Source organism: Cydia fagiglandana, chromosome 1 (genome assembly GCF_963556715.1).
Source record: "Cydia fagiglandana chromosome 1, ilCydFagi1.1, whole genome shotgun sequence".
NCBI classification, from domain to species: domain Eukaryota; kingdom Metazoa; phylum Arthropoda; class Insecta; order Lepidoptera; family Tortricidae; genus Cydia; species Cydia fagiglandana.
Window position 1 is genome coordinate 9,006,411 of NC_085932.1, and position 20,072 is coordinate 9,026,482.

General features: G+C 36.2%; 2 protein-coding genes across 2 annotated transcripts in view; one reads left to right on the forward strand and one right to left on the reverse strand.

Annotated features, from left to right (window-relative positions):
• The window catches only part of LOC134680467 (uncharacterized protein K02A2.6-like), a 303,959-nt gene that overhangs the window by 274,509 nt on the left and 9,378 nt on the right, over nt 1-20,072 (reverse strand). The gene's annotated exons all lie outside the window — the stretch shown is intronic.
• On the forward strand, nt 813-19,880 carry LOC134680486 (dnaJ homolog subfamily C member 10-like). The gene is made up of 16 exons (XM_063539619.1): nt 813-1,019; nt 1,120-1,279; nt 1,935-2,148; nt 2,709-2,821; nt 3,135-3,230; nt 3,765-3,962; nt 6,641-6,835; nt 7,276-7,396; nt 7,849-8,049; nt 8,400-8,509; nt 9,167-9,332; nt 9,666-9,793; nt 10,571-10,695; nt 18,637-18,771; nt 19,157-19,244; nt 19,578-19,880. Coding segments are annotated over exons 1-16 (2,310 nt in total). The 5' UTR covers nt 813-1,017; the 3' UTR covers nt 19,836-19,880.

A 20,072-nucleotide genomic window follows, 5' to 3' on the forward strand; every position in this document is an offset into this window, starting at 1 on the left:
TCTGTTTTGACATTTTGCTGGGACATCAGTCAGCCGCGACCACGACCAGTGAAACCTGTGTCGAAACGTCGGTAAATCAAGGTAATTGAATATAATTCGCGTTAGACCCGTCTATAATGTGAGTTAATGATAATTATGTTGATATTATCATATCATAGTTCATTGGTAAGTATTTACTGGGAGTAAGCATCATGGGGCATGGGGGTAACAGCTGCCTCTATTTCTTGAGGGTAACGAACTTAGTATAATAGGTACCTAATAAATAGTAAATTTGGCCCAGGACTGTCTCATTCCAACATAGACCGAGAGAATCATACTGTCTTTGTCTTACGCTAGTACTGGTTCCCAAAAGAAAGAGATCGGTATAGTTATCCTGATTCTTACTGACTTACGAGTTGTGTTTGCCAGACTGATAGATATAGCCGGTCAAACCATTTTGCCAATAGAAAAACGTGCGAATTCAAATTTTCTACGGAACGTTTACACTTCGCGCCTACATTTTTTAAATTTGCCGATTTTTACTACTAAGTACTAACAGAAATGGCTTGACAGACTATACATATATACTTGGTCAAGCAGATCTTGTCAGTAGAAAAAGGGATAGCGTCTCATAGAAACTTTGAATTTCGCTCTTTTTTCTACTGACAAGATTTGCTTGACCAGCTATAGATTCATGGCCAGACTACACATACTTCATTTCATTCATTCATTGGCACCGTGTGTACGCAGCTTAAAGATTCTGTGGTGAATGGGCGTCCTAAAATTTTGACAGAGGCCAGCTGTCACTGCTGTCAGTAGTGTCAGTCAGACGGTAAAGCAAGTGATTGCACCTCGACACCTACACAAAAAGTAAACAGACGTTTTATCTTCCAAATTGGGTCAAATAATTTATCTATCTTAGATAAACTAGTCATTTAACTAAAAACTGTTCAGAAAGTAAGTAAATGAGTGAACATATGCATCACATAACACGCAGAGAGAATATACTTTTAGCACACTTGCCGGCTTTTAGGCACCATGTAAGTATTAGAATTTTGTTTCTACTTTCCTTAGTAACACATTACTTTAAAAAAATAATACTTTCACCTCTTAATTAACTTTAAATCGTATTTATTTCAGGTATAAATTTGTGATCGTGTTATTCGTTTTATTCGGAAATGTTAACCTTAGCGATGTAAGCTTTTACGAGATTTTGGGTATAACAAAACACTCCACTACACAGGAAATCCGGCAAGCTTATAAAAAATTAGCAATAAAATATCATCCCGATAAAAACCAGGTAAATTCACTATTTGGCCATTGGCATTAAGTATCTGCTTACGACTAAAAAATAGGTACTGAATGTTACAAGTTATAACATCTTCAAATTCTTAAAAATATAATATTAGTTTTAAGCATGTTTCAAAGTGTATTAGTTATATTAAGAAATATTGCTACCATGTTCCATATGCTTAACATTAAGTGTAAGTATACTTGATTTCTAATAATATATCTTTATCATATACCATTCCATAATTTAAATTTCTCACTGCATTACATTCTTCACGCTTTGTTATTAAATACATACCTGAACATATATCAAGTAAGTACGTATTAATCTTTGTGCAAATTGATTTGTGTAAGAAAGTGTTTATGGTAATTCAATATTATTGATATGAAGTTATTGTAACTTACATTTGTCATGGGATGTTAAAATAAACATTCTCTGCAGCATTGAGTGTTTGGTTGTAATGCTAACTAATTGCCACAGTGAAAATCTTAATGATAAAAATTTTTCATAAGACAAGTGATCAGGCATTTTAATACAAATTAGTTGTAAGTAAAATTGTGTCAACAATAAAATTGTAAATACATAATTAAACTTTCTAATTTGTCTATTCCTAGTCTAATGTACATACATTATGGTAATTAATGTCTAATTTCTTAATTTTCAGGATGATTCAGTTCAGGAGAAGTTTCTTAAAATCACCGAAGCATATGAAACATTAAAGGACCCACAGAAGAGGCGCATGTATGATGCTTTTGGGGTCCATCAACCGAACTCCAGGCAGCATGACCATCGCAGCCAGAAGGAGTACAATAATATGTTCTATAATGGCCTTTACCATGAAGATCCGTTTGTAGATACAGTCTCAGGCAAAGAGTTTTGTAAGTACTATGTAATATACATATATGTATACAGGGTGTTTGGTACATCGTTCGCCAAATTAAAACGGCAGATAGGTTGAGTCATTTGCTATCTTCTCAGGCCTAGAAATTTTGAATTTGGCGCACATTTTTTTTTCACTATTATGCCAGTTTTTCGTAAATTTCATATTTTTACTTGCGTAGTAGTAAACAAAACCAACCAATTATGTTTTTCTAAAAAACGATGTACCAAACACCCTGTATATGTTTTCTATAGTATTTGTTATATAGCAAAAGAGGCCTATTACTATTATATTTTAACTTATATTTATCTTTTCTTTGCTCAATAATGTGTAAATGCACAACTATGTATTGTAAATAAATTCAAAAACATAAAATTTTATTTTTGCTATTTTGGCCTGGAGTTATTTCATACGCTGGAATGTGGATCCATATTAGTAGGTGTTGAGCTCTATTTCAAGGTTAATTATAATTCAATACATACTGCACAGATATACATGAGAGGACTCATAATAATCTAATAAGAACAATTGCTACATGACAATATTTATATGTTTCAGATAACTATTTAAGTGATGGGTTCCACTTCATTAACTTCTATTCTCCGTTTTGCCCACCATGTCAAAATCTAGCTGATCACTGGAAGAAGCTTGCAGAAGTATATAAGGGCATTGTAAGTTATAATCCTATATAAATAATAAGTTCTCATCTGACTATATTTGAAGCAACTCCCTAATTTTGGTGTAGCTTACCTTAAAATACATTTGACATCATGGACATATGTGACGTTATCTATGAAAAGAGAGCTTATTGTCGATGGCGCTCACGCCATTATTAACGATGCTCCGATATAAATACAATACCGCGCGACGCTGTGCGGCGTATGCGCCATCGATAATGCTCCATATTATATTACTTATCGATGTTTGACATTGACAACCTTGCTACTTATACTTTACTTATTGTTGGAATTGATATTTTTACAGGTAAAAGTGGGTGCAGTGAATTGTAAATACCACAATGCATTTTGCTACAACTCGATGAGAATTGGCAGCTATCCATCTCTATTATTTTATCCTGATGTAAGTACTGTGACTATACCACCAGTTTGGCACTGACATAAACGCTATCGAGAACTTAACTCACCTTCTATGCATCTCGCTCGTACTCGCATATTAGTGCGAGCGAGATACATAGAAAGTAAATTACCTATACGTTAGCATATATGTATAGAAGGTAGCATCCTATAGTGGTGTGCGCGTGCCTCCGTGAGGGACAAAATATACGCAATGCGACAGTGTTAAAAACACGTTTCAACATTCCTAACAATAAGTATACCAAAAACAATCTACGTAATTCGGTCGGGTTATTTGTTGCCCACCATAAAACGTACTAAATTTATGGTGGGGAACAAAAAATAATAATTACACAAACGGCCCTACCGCGATATAATTTCATTATTTTTATCTTACCTACCGTTTCATCGGAGGTATGTTAGCGTATATGTCTGTTTTGACACAGTCAGTGACTCATTGTATGGGTACTGGGCCACATTTATTGTTATTGTTAAACCTTCCCTACATGAACTGTTGAAGATTAATTAATTATTTTTTCAGGGCAAAAAAGGCAACTACATTTACTACCGCGGTGCTCACACATTTAAAGCATTGGAAGATTTTGTCCTAACATACATAGAAAAAACAAACCATGTACCAACTCTAACATACCTTAGAGGCCTTGACCAACCCATGGCTTATGTATTAGGAAGAAACAGAATAGACCATGATGCTTTGACTAGACTTGCATATCATTTGGTAAGTATTTTTTAGTGGTCTCGCAAAGTGCTGACAAATCGCTGGCCCAATATTATAGAGTTCACTTTTATCAAACTGAAATTTGAACATTGTCATAAGTGACATTAAATCGACACTGCGGGGTTGCGAACTACATCGCAGCCATAATTGTGTTGTTAGTTTTAAGATATATTTTGTATTAATATGTATGCTAGTTTTAAGGTATTTATCTATGGGCCAATAGTTGCCTGAAAATAAATGTTTTCATTTCATTTCAAATCAAGTTAGAACTATCTTGAAAATGCAACATAGAACTTTGTAATATTGAGCCAGCGAAATCATACTTAGGTACATAAACTGCCCCTATCAAATTTACTATTAATTTTATTAATACCCATTCTTTAATAAAGTAGCAACCGAAATAAATTATATTAAACATATTAAATAATAATTAAGTATAATAATATACATGTATGTAGAGACTCTTACCTGCAGGCAACCTGTAAATACAGTTTTGCAGGGATCTGTATAGATTTAAGCTCTGTACTGTGTATTAATAATAAATACATCTACATATTTTAGCTACAAAAATTGTTTAACTATAAGTAGTCTAACTGTAATCGGGGGGCACGGCAGTGCCCCCGCCAAGTCGAGCGCGAAGCAAACACTGCCGTACCATCCTTTACTGGAACCATTTCGCCGCATTTTCAGGCCCCTATTTGAGAACCTCTGGATAAGACCAGAACGCAGAAATTTTGGTCATCCAGTAAGCTATAATCACATACTTAAAATCCAAAATTTCAAGTCTGTAGGTCATTTAGTTCCGAAGTTAAGCGAAAGCAAAGTTTCGCATTTATGAAACTCACTCATGATCATCAGAATAGAACTAGTACTTCCCATAAACTCAGAGAGCTGAAATTTGGTACAGAGTTAGGGTTTAATGGCCACATAAAGGGAAAACCTAAAAATATTGCAATATCAGTCACGTTTTAAAGATCTAAGAACTGCATAAGTAAGTTTGTAATCCCATATAAATATATGATATTACAAAGTTACTGTTGCAGTTCCTACAAATAGTAGGTAAAGTAAAGTAAAGGTACACTACGATGTACGATGTGAGTATGAATGAAGATATGTTTAGTTATGATATGTGTATACATAGTATGGGTATGAGTACCCGAAAAGAAGGACTGCCTACAAAAAGAGATGAGATCCCATCAAAAACATTACATGTAAAAAGGTGCAAGTCTCGCAACGCTTTTACTACAAAAAAGTTTTGAGATGTAATGTGAAGCCAAGTCGGTTATTTTAATCAGTGCCAGGGGGTGTTAAAACCGTATCAATAAGATATCTTTAATTTGTAATACGTATAATGACTTGGCCATCGCACGGCTGCATAATGACAAAAGGATCATCGTCACCTATTAAAAATAATTCTAATTGAACATAACGCTAACGCTAATTGCAGTTTGAGCATTACACATATTTACGAGTACGGTACGAGTAAAGCATTATGTGCGATTGCCAAGTCATTATATGATGATTAGTGACGGATTACTGATTATTATTTAATTATTAGATTTAATGAATGGGCAACATGAAAAACTGTTGCTACTGTACAAGAATCAGAACCGGAAAAAAGAAAAGAAAGATTTGTAATAATAAAAAAACTACTCCTAAAAAGAATAAAAATGTGTTAAATAAAAAAACCTAATAAAATAAATCAATATGCCCACGTTTCTACAAAAAGAAGTGAAATCCCACCAAAAACATTCTGTAAAAAACTAGCCAAGTCTCGATGGAGCTGCTTGTTTATCTCGAAAAAGTAATGAAATCTAGACAAAGTCGTGCCAAGTCTAAGGTTCCTTACTGCGATTTCTTTATTATTATAGTTAATGTTGTGTGACTTGGCCGTTGAAGGGTACACAAGGGTACAAAACCAGGTGCTCCATGACACCATTGCACCAATCTGCCATTGCACCAAAAAGAAGTGTTTGTTTCAGGCTCGCCCATACATAAGTATTATTGAAATACGCAGCTTTATCAAGCCTACAATTGACTGGTTATTGAATCAACGTTTTCCAAGTGGCAATTTCCCATCGTCAATGGGTAGCGGTTCTGGCGACAGATTGGTGCAATGGTGTCATGGAGCACCTGGTTTTGTACCCTTGTGTACCCTTCAACGGCCAAGTCACACAACATTAACTATAATAATAAAGAAATCGCAGTAAGGAACCTTAGACTTGGCACGACTTTGTCTAGATTTCATTACTTTTTCGAGATAAACAAGCAGCTCCATCGAGACTTGGCTAGTTTTTTACAGAATGTTTTTGGTGGGATAAACATGACCCAATGACTGACAGAAGGAAAGCAAAAGGCTTAGCAAGAGGTCCCACATCATTTTACCTATACAACTACCTACATACCTTACCTATGCAACTATTTAAATAAAATTATTATTTTGCTCGGAGTAATTAACAAATGGAGACGCCATGTCTAAAATTTTCGGTACAAAATAGTCTGCCGTTTTTTGCGGGGGAGGGGCACATCAAATGTATAGGTACGTCATGTCAGATAAATGTCAGTCCATACATATGGTTGACATGTGGTTGACCATTGGCCGCCTATTTTCGACAGAGGGGAACGCCTGTTAATGGCGGCTCCATTGTTAATTACTCCGAGTTATTTTGTGTTTCCAGAATGGGCTCGTCACACTAGCGGTGATTGAAGACGACAACATCAGGTCCGAACTAACAAGCAATGAGTACACGACCGTAGTATACCGGTATAGAAAAACGGTGAAGGAGATTACTAGCACAGAAGAGAAGGAAATCCTGAGTGAAGTCATCGAGGGTCTGCCTACTATTGAACCAGTGGACCCAGAGAAGTTTAAGGTTGCTTCTTAAGCTTAACTTCAAAAATTATGAGTTTCCAAAAAATTCTTAACAGTCACTTAAGTTTGCCAGATAATGATTTATACGCAAATAATGCCGAGCGCAACATAAAAACAAAAAAACATAAGTACGTGGCATGACAAAAAAAAGCTGTGAACGCTCTTGACGTGTCAAAAATATAACCTATTGATGTTACATCAGAGTCCGAAATTGCAAAATGTTACATGGAAGAATTTCCGAAAATTCTCATATATTATTTTCCATTTCTAAAATGAAAACCTCCTTGATTTCCTGAAAACTAAATCCTGGTATTTCCGAGAACTTTTCCAACTATGTACTATTTGGAAAATGTCCGCAACTTGCGAATCTGATAACAGCCAGGTGGTTCATGCTTTTCTTACCTACATATAATGACGGGTCTAAGTCTAGATATTTTGTAGGACATAAGAAACCAGCTTCGCACTGGCTACCAAAACGCCTGGGTCTTGTACTTCTCGAAGAAGGATGACGACAAACTGTTGCTCTATCAGATGAGGATGAAATTCCCAGTTTTGCATTTTGGTAAGTATACAAGGACATCCAAAAATCCAAATAGCTGTTTTTGTGCTTGCTTAACAACTTTTTACTAATTTATAAGGAAAAGTGCAGGACTTATGACAGAGAACAATGTAAATAACGTAAAGTACAAACAGCAACACTCTTAACCGTCCATCGGTAGACCTTCGACCTTATTACATAAGGCATAAAGTCCAGCGATGGACAGTTAAAAGAACACTTTCTTCGCCCACACGGGCGATGGTACCAAATTGTTACTGATGTCGATAGTGCTACTTATTTTGTTTTACATTTTTACTATTCTCTTAGTTCTATGTATTTATAACTAGCCTGACCGTATTCACAGGATCAAAACTACAATCAAAGCGTGTAAAAATAAAATACCTATCGAAGTTTTCATGCGTAGAGTGACACCCACTCTGCCTGTTTATTTTTAAGCTAAATATCCCATATTACAGGTGAAATCGACTGCGACGCGTGGTCACACCTCTGCCTGTCCCTGCAAGTGGAGGCTACCCCGGTATGGGCCCTGCTCAAGCCGGGAGGCGCCTACCAGAAGGCTTCGCCGTCGGCCGACCTCAAGAATTTCCTCCGAGTAGTTCCGTTGGCTACTAAGCTGCATTCGTTGGCGCCATCCGCTATTCAGACTTTGCACGAAGGTGAGATGTTACTTAAGTTACGGTCTTGAATTGTTGACTAGTTGTTGTATTTATATAGGTAAGCAATATACGCCATGCCTTATTACTTTTTTAGAGAATAAGATCTGAGCGTGGTCTGTTACCTTGTAGCCTACCTACCTAAATCTACAACATAAACTTGGCATTGATACTTTACCCAATAAGCTAGTGGTGCCCTGAACAACACGCTGCCTAAAATTAATAGGAGATTTATAGATTTAAAAACTGTCGCCTAAAAGCGCTGCTGGCTTCTGATAATTATTAAAAGTGGTTTTTATACTTAAACTATTTTAATTGAACCCTATCGTAACGTTACAACGCTCGTTTTACAGATGTTGGAACCTGGGTGGTGCTTGTGGTGCCATACAAGGCCTCATGGGACAATATCGCCGAAGCATTCACGCGCACCTCTTTGCACTTCCTGAATACCGAAGATATAAGCGTGAGAACACATTCTGTAGCTAAGATTTTAAGCTGAGCCAGTTAGAGAGCTTTTACACTTTATAATACGAAAAGAAAGGAATAATTTAAATTGTAATTTTTAATGCCTAACTAATTAGATTTGTATATTCAATGTTATTATGTATAGGTACTTTAGTTCTTAGCTCTTAAGTGTATTGCAATACCCTCACAGGGTGGTGTTGCGACATGTACCTAATGATTTACACATAGCAAGCAAGGAATAGTTAAATGAAATAAATAGATAAATAAATGAAATAATGGTTACATCAGATAAAACAGAAATGTGTAGTACAAAGGCGGACATATCCTTATTAAGTTATTTAATGCCATAGATTATACAACTAGCTCAGAATGTAAAGTCAGATTAATTCGTACCAGTTTAGTACCGTGTAGTACGTGGCACTGTACGGCCAAATCTACTCAGCCTGATCCGTGCATTAGCACTAACACAACGTTGGATACCTAATCCAAATATACCACTACCAGTTTTTGCATCGTATGGATGTGTTTTTATGTAGGGTAGGTTTTAATGGTATTATTAATGCCTTTTTCTTTGCACGTCGTAATAACCGTTTAACATATTTAATACTCTAAATATTTCAAGTTATTTTTTACAAAAAATTGTTATCGATTTCAGTTCGGCATAATTACGTGTTGTGAAAAGACCGCGCGCTACTGCCGCGAAGTGTCTACGAACTCCCCAGTAATTATAGTACAAACGGGCGACAAGAGAGACATGTACAGCGGCCGAATAGATGAACACCAGATAGTGGACTTCATACAGCTTATAAAGGATAGCGCTGGTAACTATGCACATAATAATATTTTTTCTAACTTTGACTGAATGCTACAGAATAAATAATAGTACTACCGTACAGAAAGGAAACTTCCGCAAAGGGACGTCAAGTTGTGTCAACCCTAATAATTGCACGAAGCAATGCTGAGCCGAACGGAGCCGAGTTTGCCCGAAGGGAGGAGTTTTGCACCCCTGCTGATGCGATATACCTCCGCAGTAAACTCTTACTAACCTAACAGTAGGGAACCTAATACAACATAATACATATCTTTTGGTTGGCGCATATCAGATTGTCCTATCTTTATAAATGCTTGTTTTAATTATCGTTTTTCGTTTTCAGATTTGGAATTAACGCAGGAGCAGGCCCTGGAGATCTTAGATCCCAGCCGCGAAGAAACGTGGCTGGTGGCCTACCTGCCGCCGGGCTACGAAGACTTGAAGCATGTGTGGCGACTGGTCGCCAATAAGGTATAAACCTAAAATAAAGTACAATGCCGTTCAAAAGTGCATGGATGCCGACCGTAATGCCTTAATATTACGGTAGAAATATCTCCATGCACTTTTGAACGCCAGTGTACATTAGGTACAACACAGTACTATCCTTAAATTACTAGCATGTTGAACTTTAAGGCCCCGTAGGTTCGGGTTCTCTCTCTCACACTGAGCGTAAGCGTGAACGAGATGGCTGTGCGTGCCAGGAATCGCGAATTTTAACTTATGGTAATTGATAATTTTTAAAAAAGCAATCGTCGGTGAGTTCGATCAGAAATATAGCAGGCTGCCTATTGTGTGGAAGCGAAACGTTGTTACGGCTCGGCCACGACATTGCGCGACTTGCGACGGCGGCAGCGATAACCATAGGTTGGAGTGAGACACACCGATCGGACCTTTCGTTCCCACCTATGGTTGTCTCTGCCGCCGTCGCCAGTCGCATAATATCGTAGCCGAGCCGTTATTGTGCACAGCGCTGTCTCGTGTCACCATAGTCACAGAATAAATAGTAGTACTAGATACAGAAGACTCACTCTCTAACAAAACGCGTCTGTCACGATCAGCACAGATATGGCCGCTAGGTGGCGACAGCGCCACGCGCGGCTTATCGCAAACCCCAAAATTGGGGTCGAACGGATGTACTTTTAGCTACCTGTAGCAAAGCGACGAAATCGCGGAGTGAGCCACGCCTGCCAAATTGGCCATCCAAGATATGTGATAAGAATAACCGTTGTAATCTGCGTTGTTTGACAGCTGCGGCCGCTGCAGTTCGTGCGTGTAGGCGTGCTGCAGTGCGCGCGCGGCGCGGGCGGGTTCTGCGCCAACGTGCGCGCGCCCGCCGCGCGCCTCTACCCCACCGCCTCCGGCCAGCACTACTCGTGAGCAACTATTACTGTTCTGCTACTCCCGCTATGGGTGGTATTCCACCTGTCCAATTTCTTAGTCTAATGTCAATGCGTCTCACTCTCTCATTAAAGCAAAATGTGAGATCTTCTGAAGGTGATTGCGGAAAGGGTTAATAGTCCTCTTATAACTCACTGGATACCACCCTAACCCCGGCTACTCACGTAACGATAAATCGTTGCGATAAAACTGTGCAGTCCGACTGTGCAGATAAATCGAACCGTGTGTATGTCGATTATCGTAACGATTTGTCATACACACGGTTCGATTTATCTGCACAGTCGGACTGCACAGTTTTATCGCAACGATTTATCGTTACGTGAGTAGCCGGGGTAAGGCGCTATATAATCAGCCAAACCAATTTTGCAATCTTTTTATAAAAACATGTAAAAAACAAAACACACTTTCCTAAGGATGGTATTCCATCTGTCCAATATCTTAGTCCAATGTGTATTTGCATCTCACATTTTGCTTACTGAGAGAGTGAGACGCAATGTACAATGGACAGGCGGAATACCATCCTAAAGGACGCGCCGCGAAAAAAGATACTTCTACTCGCCACTAGATGTCGCTAGTGGTATAGCAAATCTGCGATCTCCGCTACAGAATACAAGTTAAGGTGGATGTCTAGGGATGGGATGCCGATTATCAGCCAAAAGATGGCGTCACTGTGCACGAATTGTGGATTTTCACTATTTCTCCCAAAATACAAAGTTTCATAAGATGTGTTGATATGTGCGAAAACTATAAAAAATACTACATCCAAATCGAGACATGTTCAACTCAACATTGTCTCATTTCGTTATTACCGGAATCCAACTGCAAAATATTGCAATTTCTTGCATTCACGCACACTTACGTACTTAAAGTCACCTTAAAGTCAGTGTCAAATGTCAGCAGATTCGTAATGTTACAGTAAAGTAACCTAGAGGGCGCAGCGGATGAAATGTTTATTGTTGAAAAAAGATTGGAAATTAAATAATAAATTCTTGTTTGAGCAACGATTAAGAATTACAAGGCATTCAGAAGCAACTAATGTTTTCGACCATCAACTGTCATGTGCTCGTGGCACCCGTAGCCTCTATTTTGAAAAATATCAGATTGTAGCTAAGATACATGGTTCAAACCCCGACAATGCCAGTTTTTTTTATTTTATAATTTTAGCATTCTCTTTTGAATTATTTTAAGCGTATGTTATTCTTCGAAACTAAACTTACGTGAGTAAAATATTTTCAGTATTTTAATTATTTTTTAATAATATTATGGGAAGATTTATAAAAGTATTTTTATTTTCCGGTTTTCAAAGGATATAAATATGATTAAAATAATTAAAAAAAAGTCATGCATGAGGCTAATTAGGATCGCAGGGGGCCGATTTTTGAATTTCGACCACTCGATTTCGTGTAATATATATATAATATATATAATATCTCCACTACTAGGCATTTAAATTCTACTAATAGAATTGAAATCCAGTGCTCAATACCAATAGATTCCAAATTTAGGTTGCTCGTATTTCAAAAATTAGCATTTAGCCGTTTTCCACCGATATTCGAGTGATGAAATCGAGCGATAAAAATTCAAAAATCAGTCCCCTGAATAGGTACATAAGAAGTCGACTATCGACGAAGTATAGCTGGTCAAGCAGATCTTGTCAGTAGAAAAAGGCGGCAAATTTGAAAAATGTAGGCGCGAAGGGATATCGTTCATAGAACATTTGGATTTCGCGCCTTTTTAGGGTTCCGTACCCAAAGGGTAAAACGGGACCCTATTACTAAGACTTCGCTGTCCGTCCGTCCGTCCGTCCGTCCGTCTGTCACCAGGCTGTATCTCACGAACCGTGATAGCTAGACAGTTGAAATTTTCACAGATGACGTATTTCTGTTGCCGCTATAACAACAAATACTAAAAACAGAATAAAATAAAGATTTAAGTGGGGCTCCCATACAACAAACGTGATTTTTGACCAAAGTTAAGCAACGTCGGGCGGGGTCAGTACTTGGATGGGTGACCGTTTTTTTTTGCATTTTCTCCGTTTTTTTTTTTGCTTTATTGTACGGAACCCTTCGTGCGCGAGTCCGACTCGCACTTGCCCGGTTTTTTTTGCTTTTTTTTTGTTTTTTTTTTTGCATTATGGCACGGAACCCTTCGTGCGCGAGTCCGACTCGCACTTGCCCGGTTTTTATTGCAGTGAGGATGTCCTGATTGTAAAAATCAGAGAGATTAGGTAGAGTATAATTTCTAATTATCTTTGTAAAAATAAAAGAATACCTGTAGCCCATACTTAATAATCGATTTATGATAATAAGGAAAATTAAATAAAAATAAAAAAACAATACGAAATTTAGGTGTAACAAAAATACAAAAAGTTATGTTCCAGCATACAATGACTGGGGATCGAACCGGGAATCTTCCGTTTGCAAGCAAAAAAGCGACTGTTTGCATAACACGCCATGATAGTTCTTAGCTAAGCTGACGAACTTCTCGCTTAGGTCAATTAACTACCTGTCAAATATCAGTGTCAACAAAATTGCACTAAACATGACGGCACTCCAAATTCGAGCCGTGGTCAGCCCGGCAACGTCGGAAATGGTATGGCAACGTCGCAAATGTATCTGTACACGACATTCGTGACACACACATACGTAAAATTGATGAAAAGTTAACTATGATTTTTGCATGATTTCTGTATGAAACATTGTTTTCCTTTTAATTTCGCGCAAACGAATATTCGAAAGAAGATAAATGCGGAAATATTTGTGTACTAATAGTGTGTAGTTACTTAACGAGCTTTGATTGAATTTTGTATGAAAAGCGAACCACCTTAATAAATTCTTAATAAAAAAGGTCATATTGATTTTTTTACATGATGCACATTCATGTATTAGCTTGTTAAAATTCGAAATAACATAGTTTTTACTTAGGATTCGAAACTCATTTATTATACACGGTGTAACACGAGGAAACCGAATAATTTTGACAGCGTATTCCTGATCATATTTAGAGACAAAAATGTCCTATAAACTTTTTTGAAATGCGGCTAGTTTCAGAGTTAATACCAATTTAAAAAAATAAAACAAGTTTTTATTGTTACATAGTTCAAAACGCCTTTTTGATGGCGATGTTGTTACTATGGGATTTAGTCTAAATATCCTTATTGATATGTCAAAAAGTGACAATTAAGTAACACGTTGCAAAAACTATGTTTTACGAAAAAAAAGTAAAAATCCATGTTAACTGACAAGTTTACCAATAACATTTACTTTTTATGTACATACATATATATTCAAAAAATTAAAAAATGGCGGCCAAGTGCGAGTCGGACTCGCGTTCCAAGGATTCCGTATATTACCTACACAATTTTTAACAATGTATTTTTTATTTTATTTATTTATTTATTTAGATATTTAATTCAGGGAACAAGGCCCATATTACAAATACCTTACAGACTAACATACATATGTATTTTATAAACTTAAAACTAAACATTATTTATGCGAAACGTGAGTGAAATCTTTAAAAAATCCGTAGGAGTCGGATCAAAAACTGTAATTAAGTCCGACTCACGCTTGACTGTACATTTCTAATAGGTTTTCCTGTCATCTATAGGTATAGACCTATTTTATGTATTTTTTCAAAATTTTAAACCTAGTAGTTTTGGAGATAAAGGGGGAGGGGGGAATAGTCATTTTTTGCCTATTTTCTTGAATAACTTCTAAACTGTTTATTCGAAAATTATAAAAAATATATATTTGAGATCCTTACAATAAGCTCTTTCATTTGATATGTAACATGATATAGTTTGAAAATTTTTATTTTTTAATTTTTTCATTTACCCCCCAAAAGTGGCCCCCATGTTTAAAATTCATTTGTTTACAAACTTACATATGTGTACCAGATTTCAACTTGATTGGTCCAGTAGTTCCGGAGAAAATCGCCTGTGACAGACGGACAGACAGACAGACGCACGAGTGATCCTATAAGGGTTCCGTTTTTTCCTTTTGAGGTACGGAACCCTAAAAACAATAAAAAAAATTGTTTTCGGCGAAATTGACCTAAACTCATACAAACATTTTTTCCTTCTTTTAATTTGACCTCAGAAATAAAATCTTTCGCATTTCTTGAGGACACCTTGTATAATAAGTGTTATAAAATGAATATAACCTTTTTTACTAAGAATTTAATAAGGAACTATTTCTTTCATTGATACTTTTATCCTAAAATGTATACATGAGGTCAAAAAAAAGGAAAAGATGTAATATGTGTTTAGGTCAATTTCGCCAAAAAAAAAATTTTTGTTTGGTTTTTTTTTTAATTTTATGAATGAATTTGTATATAAAAATTAAATGCTATTGGTAAACTTGTCACTTAAAATGGTTTTTTTTTCGTAAAACTTAGTTTTTGCAAAGTGTTACTTGTCACTTTTTGACATATCAATAAGGATATTTAGACTAAATCCCATAGTAGCAACATCGCCATCAAAAAGGCGTTTTGAACTACCGTAACATCGGGGTACTTTAGCCCATGGGGGTTACTTTGTCCCAAAACGAAAAAAAGATTGAACTTCCCGTCACGCTGCACGTCAGGACCTATCGATGTATTTCGCGCTATTCATCGATAGATGACCGTATGGGGCGGTGGGTAGAAACAATTTCACGTTAACAACGGTGATTGGTCAGTCCATAATTTCGGTCACAAGTTGTTACCTATAAACTACGCGATTCTATAATGTGCAAACTTTTTCTCGAAACAAAGAAAGCAAATAAGTTTAAGTGTTTGATTGTTATTAATCGTAACAGATATGTATCTAGGATCCTAATGTGATATAAATCATAGAATTTAAGACATTATTGTGAGAAGTATATGTTATTGAAAATCAAAGTATTCTTTGGCTATCGTTTTCGGGTTTCTTTGACCCATGGGAAAACATTTCCTTCAGAGAGAACAGCGACGCAGATATAGTCTCGCTTCATCTACTGAAGCTCTCATAACGGCACGAGATCAATCTGCTAACTAAGAAGACAATTTACTATCGAGGCAGGTTATAAATCGCGATCCCAGGAGCAGCAGCCAGTGGTTCGTCCTGTGCTGGAGCACTGGATGAACCACAGGCTCAGGTTTCAAAGACAGATTCTCTAGATTGTAATGGAATTAATGAAAACAAAGATAAAGAACATCTGCCGCATAAGTTTAATATCTTATAAAATGATTATCAATTTTTAAGACTGATTAGTTACAGTCGACTGTTAACTAGGTGCCTACCTAGTAAAATAATTCTATAGGAAAACTAATTTTTCATATGATAATTATAGTTATACACGTTAACTATTTCTAATGATTATGATCGATAAGTTTAGAAGGTTTTTCTGATTGTTTTGGCAAAGTTTTTATTAAAAAAACCATTTTAATAGATTTATTACTTTGTGTTGATTAGTTTGCTTTTTTAGTGTAATAAAAACAAATGAATCTTACTACTATGTCCTTAGTTGATATACATGTGTATTGTGTAATAAATTTAAACAGCTTTCTTTGCGCTTTTATTGCAAACCGTTACGTTGTACTCAATGAAAAATCGATGGCCAAAGAAACCCGCTTGAAAGCGCAACTTTGGCTCAAACTTTGCGAAAAATTAAAAATTAGTTAGAGGTTGATTTATTAAGTTTTACGTATGTGCATGAGTTGATTATACCCACAATTAAATACCTATGACTATAAAAGTGTCATAATGCGATTAAAATAGAAGTGCTCAAACGAAAAGTAAAAAGTATCTTGATTTTGGGACAAAGTACCCCGATGTTACGGTATGTAACAATAGAAACTTGTTTTTTTTTATTCGTATTAACTCTGAAACTAGGCGAATTTCAAAAAAGTTTATAGGACATTTTTGTCTCTAAATGTGATCAGGAATACGCTGTTAAATTATTCGGTTTCCTCATGTTACACCGTGTATAATAAATGAGTTTCGAACCCTAAGTAAAAACTATGTTATTTCGAATTTTGACAAGCTAATACATGAATTAGGTGCATCATATAAAAAAATGAATATGACCTTTTTTATTAAGAATTTATTAAGGATTATTTCTTTCATTGACACTTTTTTCCTAAAATGTATACTTTCCTCAAAAAATGTAAAAAACTGTGAACCGGGACATATTTCATGCAAAAAGGGTGGGTTGCGTCAGGGGGAGGGGAAGGGACGCTAGTGTGCGTAAAGCACCATACCCTAAGGTATCATACTACATTCATAAAAGGCTGGCTATAATTAGTTTTTCAAAAAGCACAATTTGACCGAATATATGAAAGAGGGTCATTGTTGTTGTAAAAGGTGTGCAGGAAATGATACGTTTCTGCACTAGAGCAGTTTAGGTTCCAATTCCAAGTACGATTTTATTATTCTTTTTACAATAAGCAATTGAAATTTGGGTATAAATGGATTTGTTATACAATTTCCATTCTGATATTTGACTCCCCATTCCATAAATAACGATACTTTTGGCCAAATTGTTAATTGAAAATACTTACTCTCAAAAATACCTACTCTCAAAAATACCTACTATAAAAATGTATTTAAAAAAACACATGCATTTTACTTTCCTCGTATGCGAAATGAAAAGTAGAGTGTTTTAACTCGGGTGAAAGGCAGCATTTTTGAAAAAAAACCAGGCAAGTGCGAGTCGGACTCGCGCACGAAAGGTTCCGTACCATAATGCAAAAAAAAACAAAAAAAAAGCAAAAAAAAAACAAAAAAAAAGCAAAAAAAAAACAAAAAAAAAGCAAAAAAAAAACGGTCACCCATCCAAGTACTGACCACTCCCGACGTTGCTTAACTTTGGTCAAAAATCACGTTTGTTGTATGGGAGCCCCATTTAAATCTTTATTTTATTCTGTTTTTAGTATTTGTTGTTATAGCGGCAACAGAAATACATCATCTGTGAAAATTTCAACTGTCTAGCTATCACGGTTCGTGAGATACAGCCTGGTGACAGACAGACGGACAGACGGACGGACAGCGAAGTCTTAGTAATAGGGTCCCGTTTTACCCTTTGGGTACGGAACCCTAAAAATATCATCTACTAATGTTATTGTTATGCACAAGCAGAAGATATTATAGAATCTTGTTTATTTACAAGAAGATGACATTTTTCTCCACATTTGAGAAAAATATAGCTAGGTATTTTAGTTTAAAAATCATTGTTACAATAAATATAGGCTTTTCCAGAGAACATTTACCGAAACGAAAGCAGAATTCACACGGGTTTTCGGTGGACGACCGTAACGCGAATGATTGTTTGGACTAACCTTTCTATAAATATATAAATGTATTTTATTGTGTAATAATCATAATAATTATTAAGTTATATTAAATCTGGGAATGAAATTATATCAGAAAGGAGATTCTTAAATGAGTAGGTATACTCGTAACATGCTTTGTGCATTAAATATACCTCCCTCTATTGAGTGAAAATAAAACAAAATACACAGGTAATCTGTGTTGCGGTTTTAAAGTGCCATCTGTTACACCTTTGACAAATTAAAAATGATTACTTGTCAAATGAAGTCGCCATGTTAGAATTACACCGATACTATAAGCATCACTCACACAAACAAGCAATGAGGCAAAATTTTACCAATATTCAAAGGCTTTTTTCTTAATAATTTTAATCAAAATTTAGTATTTTTTTACGTTAAGCGAAGACAGAAATATATATACTACCCAAACATTACATATACAAGTGAAGAAACCCTATATAATAGGAGCTAGGGTGCCAAGAAAGTTGTATGAAAATCGAGCAAGGAGAACCACCTTAAAACCACGCTCACTGCGGTAGGTGGTCGAAACACTTCATGCAAAGTATGGTTAACTACGTGTTACGGTAATTGCCGCAGCGAAGGTTAAAGTCATTTCTTTGTTTCAGAGTAAGTTTGCAGCACCTAAATGAGGCGCCATACATACTGGAGTGGGCGTTGGAGCACATTGACGACTCGGTGCAGAAACTCAATTGGAACTCCTTCTCCAAGCGCGTCATAGCGGAGGAACTGCAACCCTCGAGGTTTGTAACCGTTTCTGCATATATTGTACAAGCAAACACAGTGGCAGTAAGATCGCAAAACTTACAACAAAATAAAAACAGAAAAATTATGCATGTATGGAAGAGTCAAGGAAAAAAAAGATATTGCTAGATTCTATTCAGTTTTTTTTTGTATAAATAGCAACACTCTTAACTAGTCTTAACTCATCATCGGTTCATCGGTGGGCCTTATGGCTTTTGTAATAAGGATTACGAACTGTCAGTTAACACTTGCTATTCAGGAAATAGTAACACTATCTATTTATCAATATCACGTAGTCTCACGATGTAAAATTTGCCTGTTATTAATTTGAAATTGCAGTACCTACATTATAATATCAATAGTGACATGTCAATTATTTTTCAGTGGCAAGAAACCCTGGTTGGTCTACTTCCACTCCCCACGGTGCTACCGTTGCTACGAAATGTACGCCGACTTCGCGATTGCTGGCATCGTAAGTATCACATTCAGTCGGAATCTTGTATTATTATTGTAAACTTATACTACTAAAGTAAGGACACTAACCACGAAGAATTTCGTACTTTGACCCGCCTGTTCCTATCTCTACCGCACGCACGCGCATAAATAATATATTGCTCTCCCATCGCATGTGCCATTGGGAACAAATATATACTTGGTCAAGCAGATCTTGTCAGTAGAAAAAGGCGGCAAATTTGAAAAATGTAGGCGAGAAGGGATAGCATCTCATAGGAAATTTGAATTTCGCTCTTTTTTCTACTGACAAGATTTGCTTGACCATCTATAAAATAATAATTTCTGTCCTCAGCTGCTCAACAATGCAGTAAACCTGGGTAAAGTGAACTGTCTCAACGAGCGAGGCGTGTGTCAACACGAGCACATCACCAGCTACCCATCCCTCCGCCTCTACCTCAACAGGAACACCCACCAGAGGTTCAGCAGTGTCATCTCCATACATGTGCAAGACTATGCAGCTCTTCTTAAGCACATCAAAGCACACTTGATGAATTATGATGAACGTTTACTGGCTGGCATTGATGTGAAGTCGAGGCATGATGAGTTATAATTACAAATGATTTATAGGTAGCAAAATTTTAATAATCTCATTAACAAAATCTCATTAACTGTAAAACAATGTAAAGATGTAAGAACATGGACATTAGATTTTAAACTATTAAAATTTAGTAATCATCTCACTTAATACTCCTACTTGTTATTCCAATTTACTATTATATTATAAGATAAAAATGTGATTTGTCCTATTTTTGGGATCATCTCATAAAGATATTTTATATAAATAAAT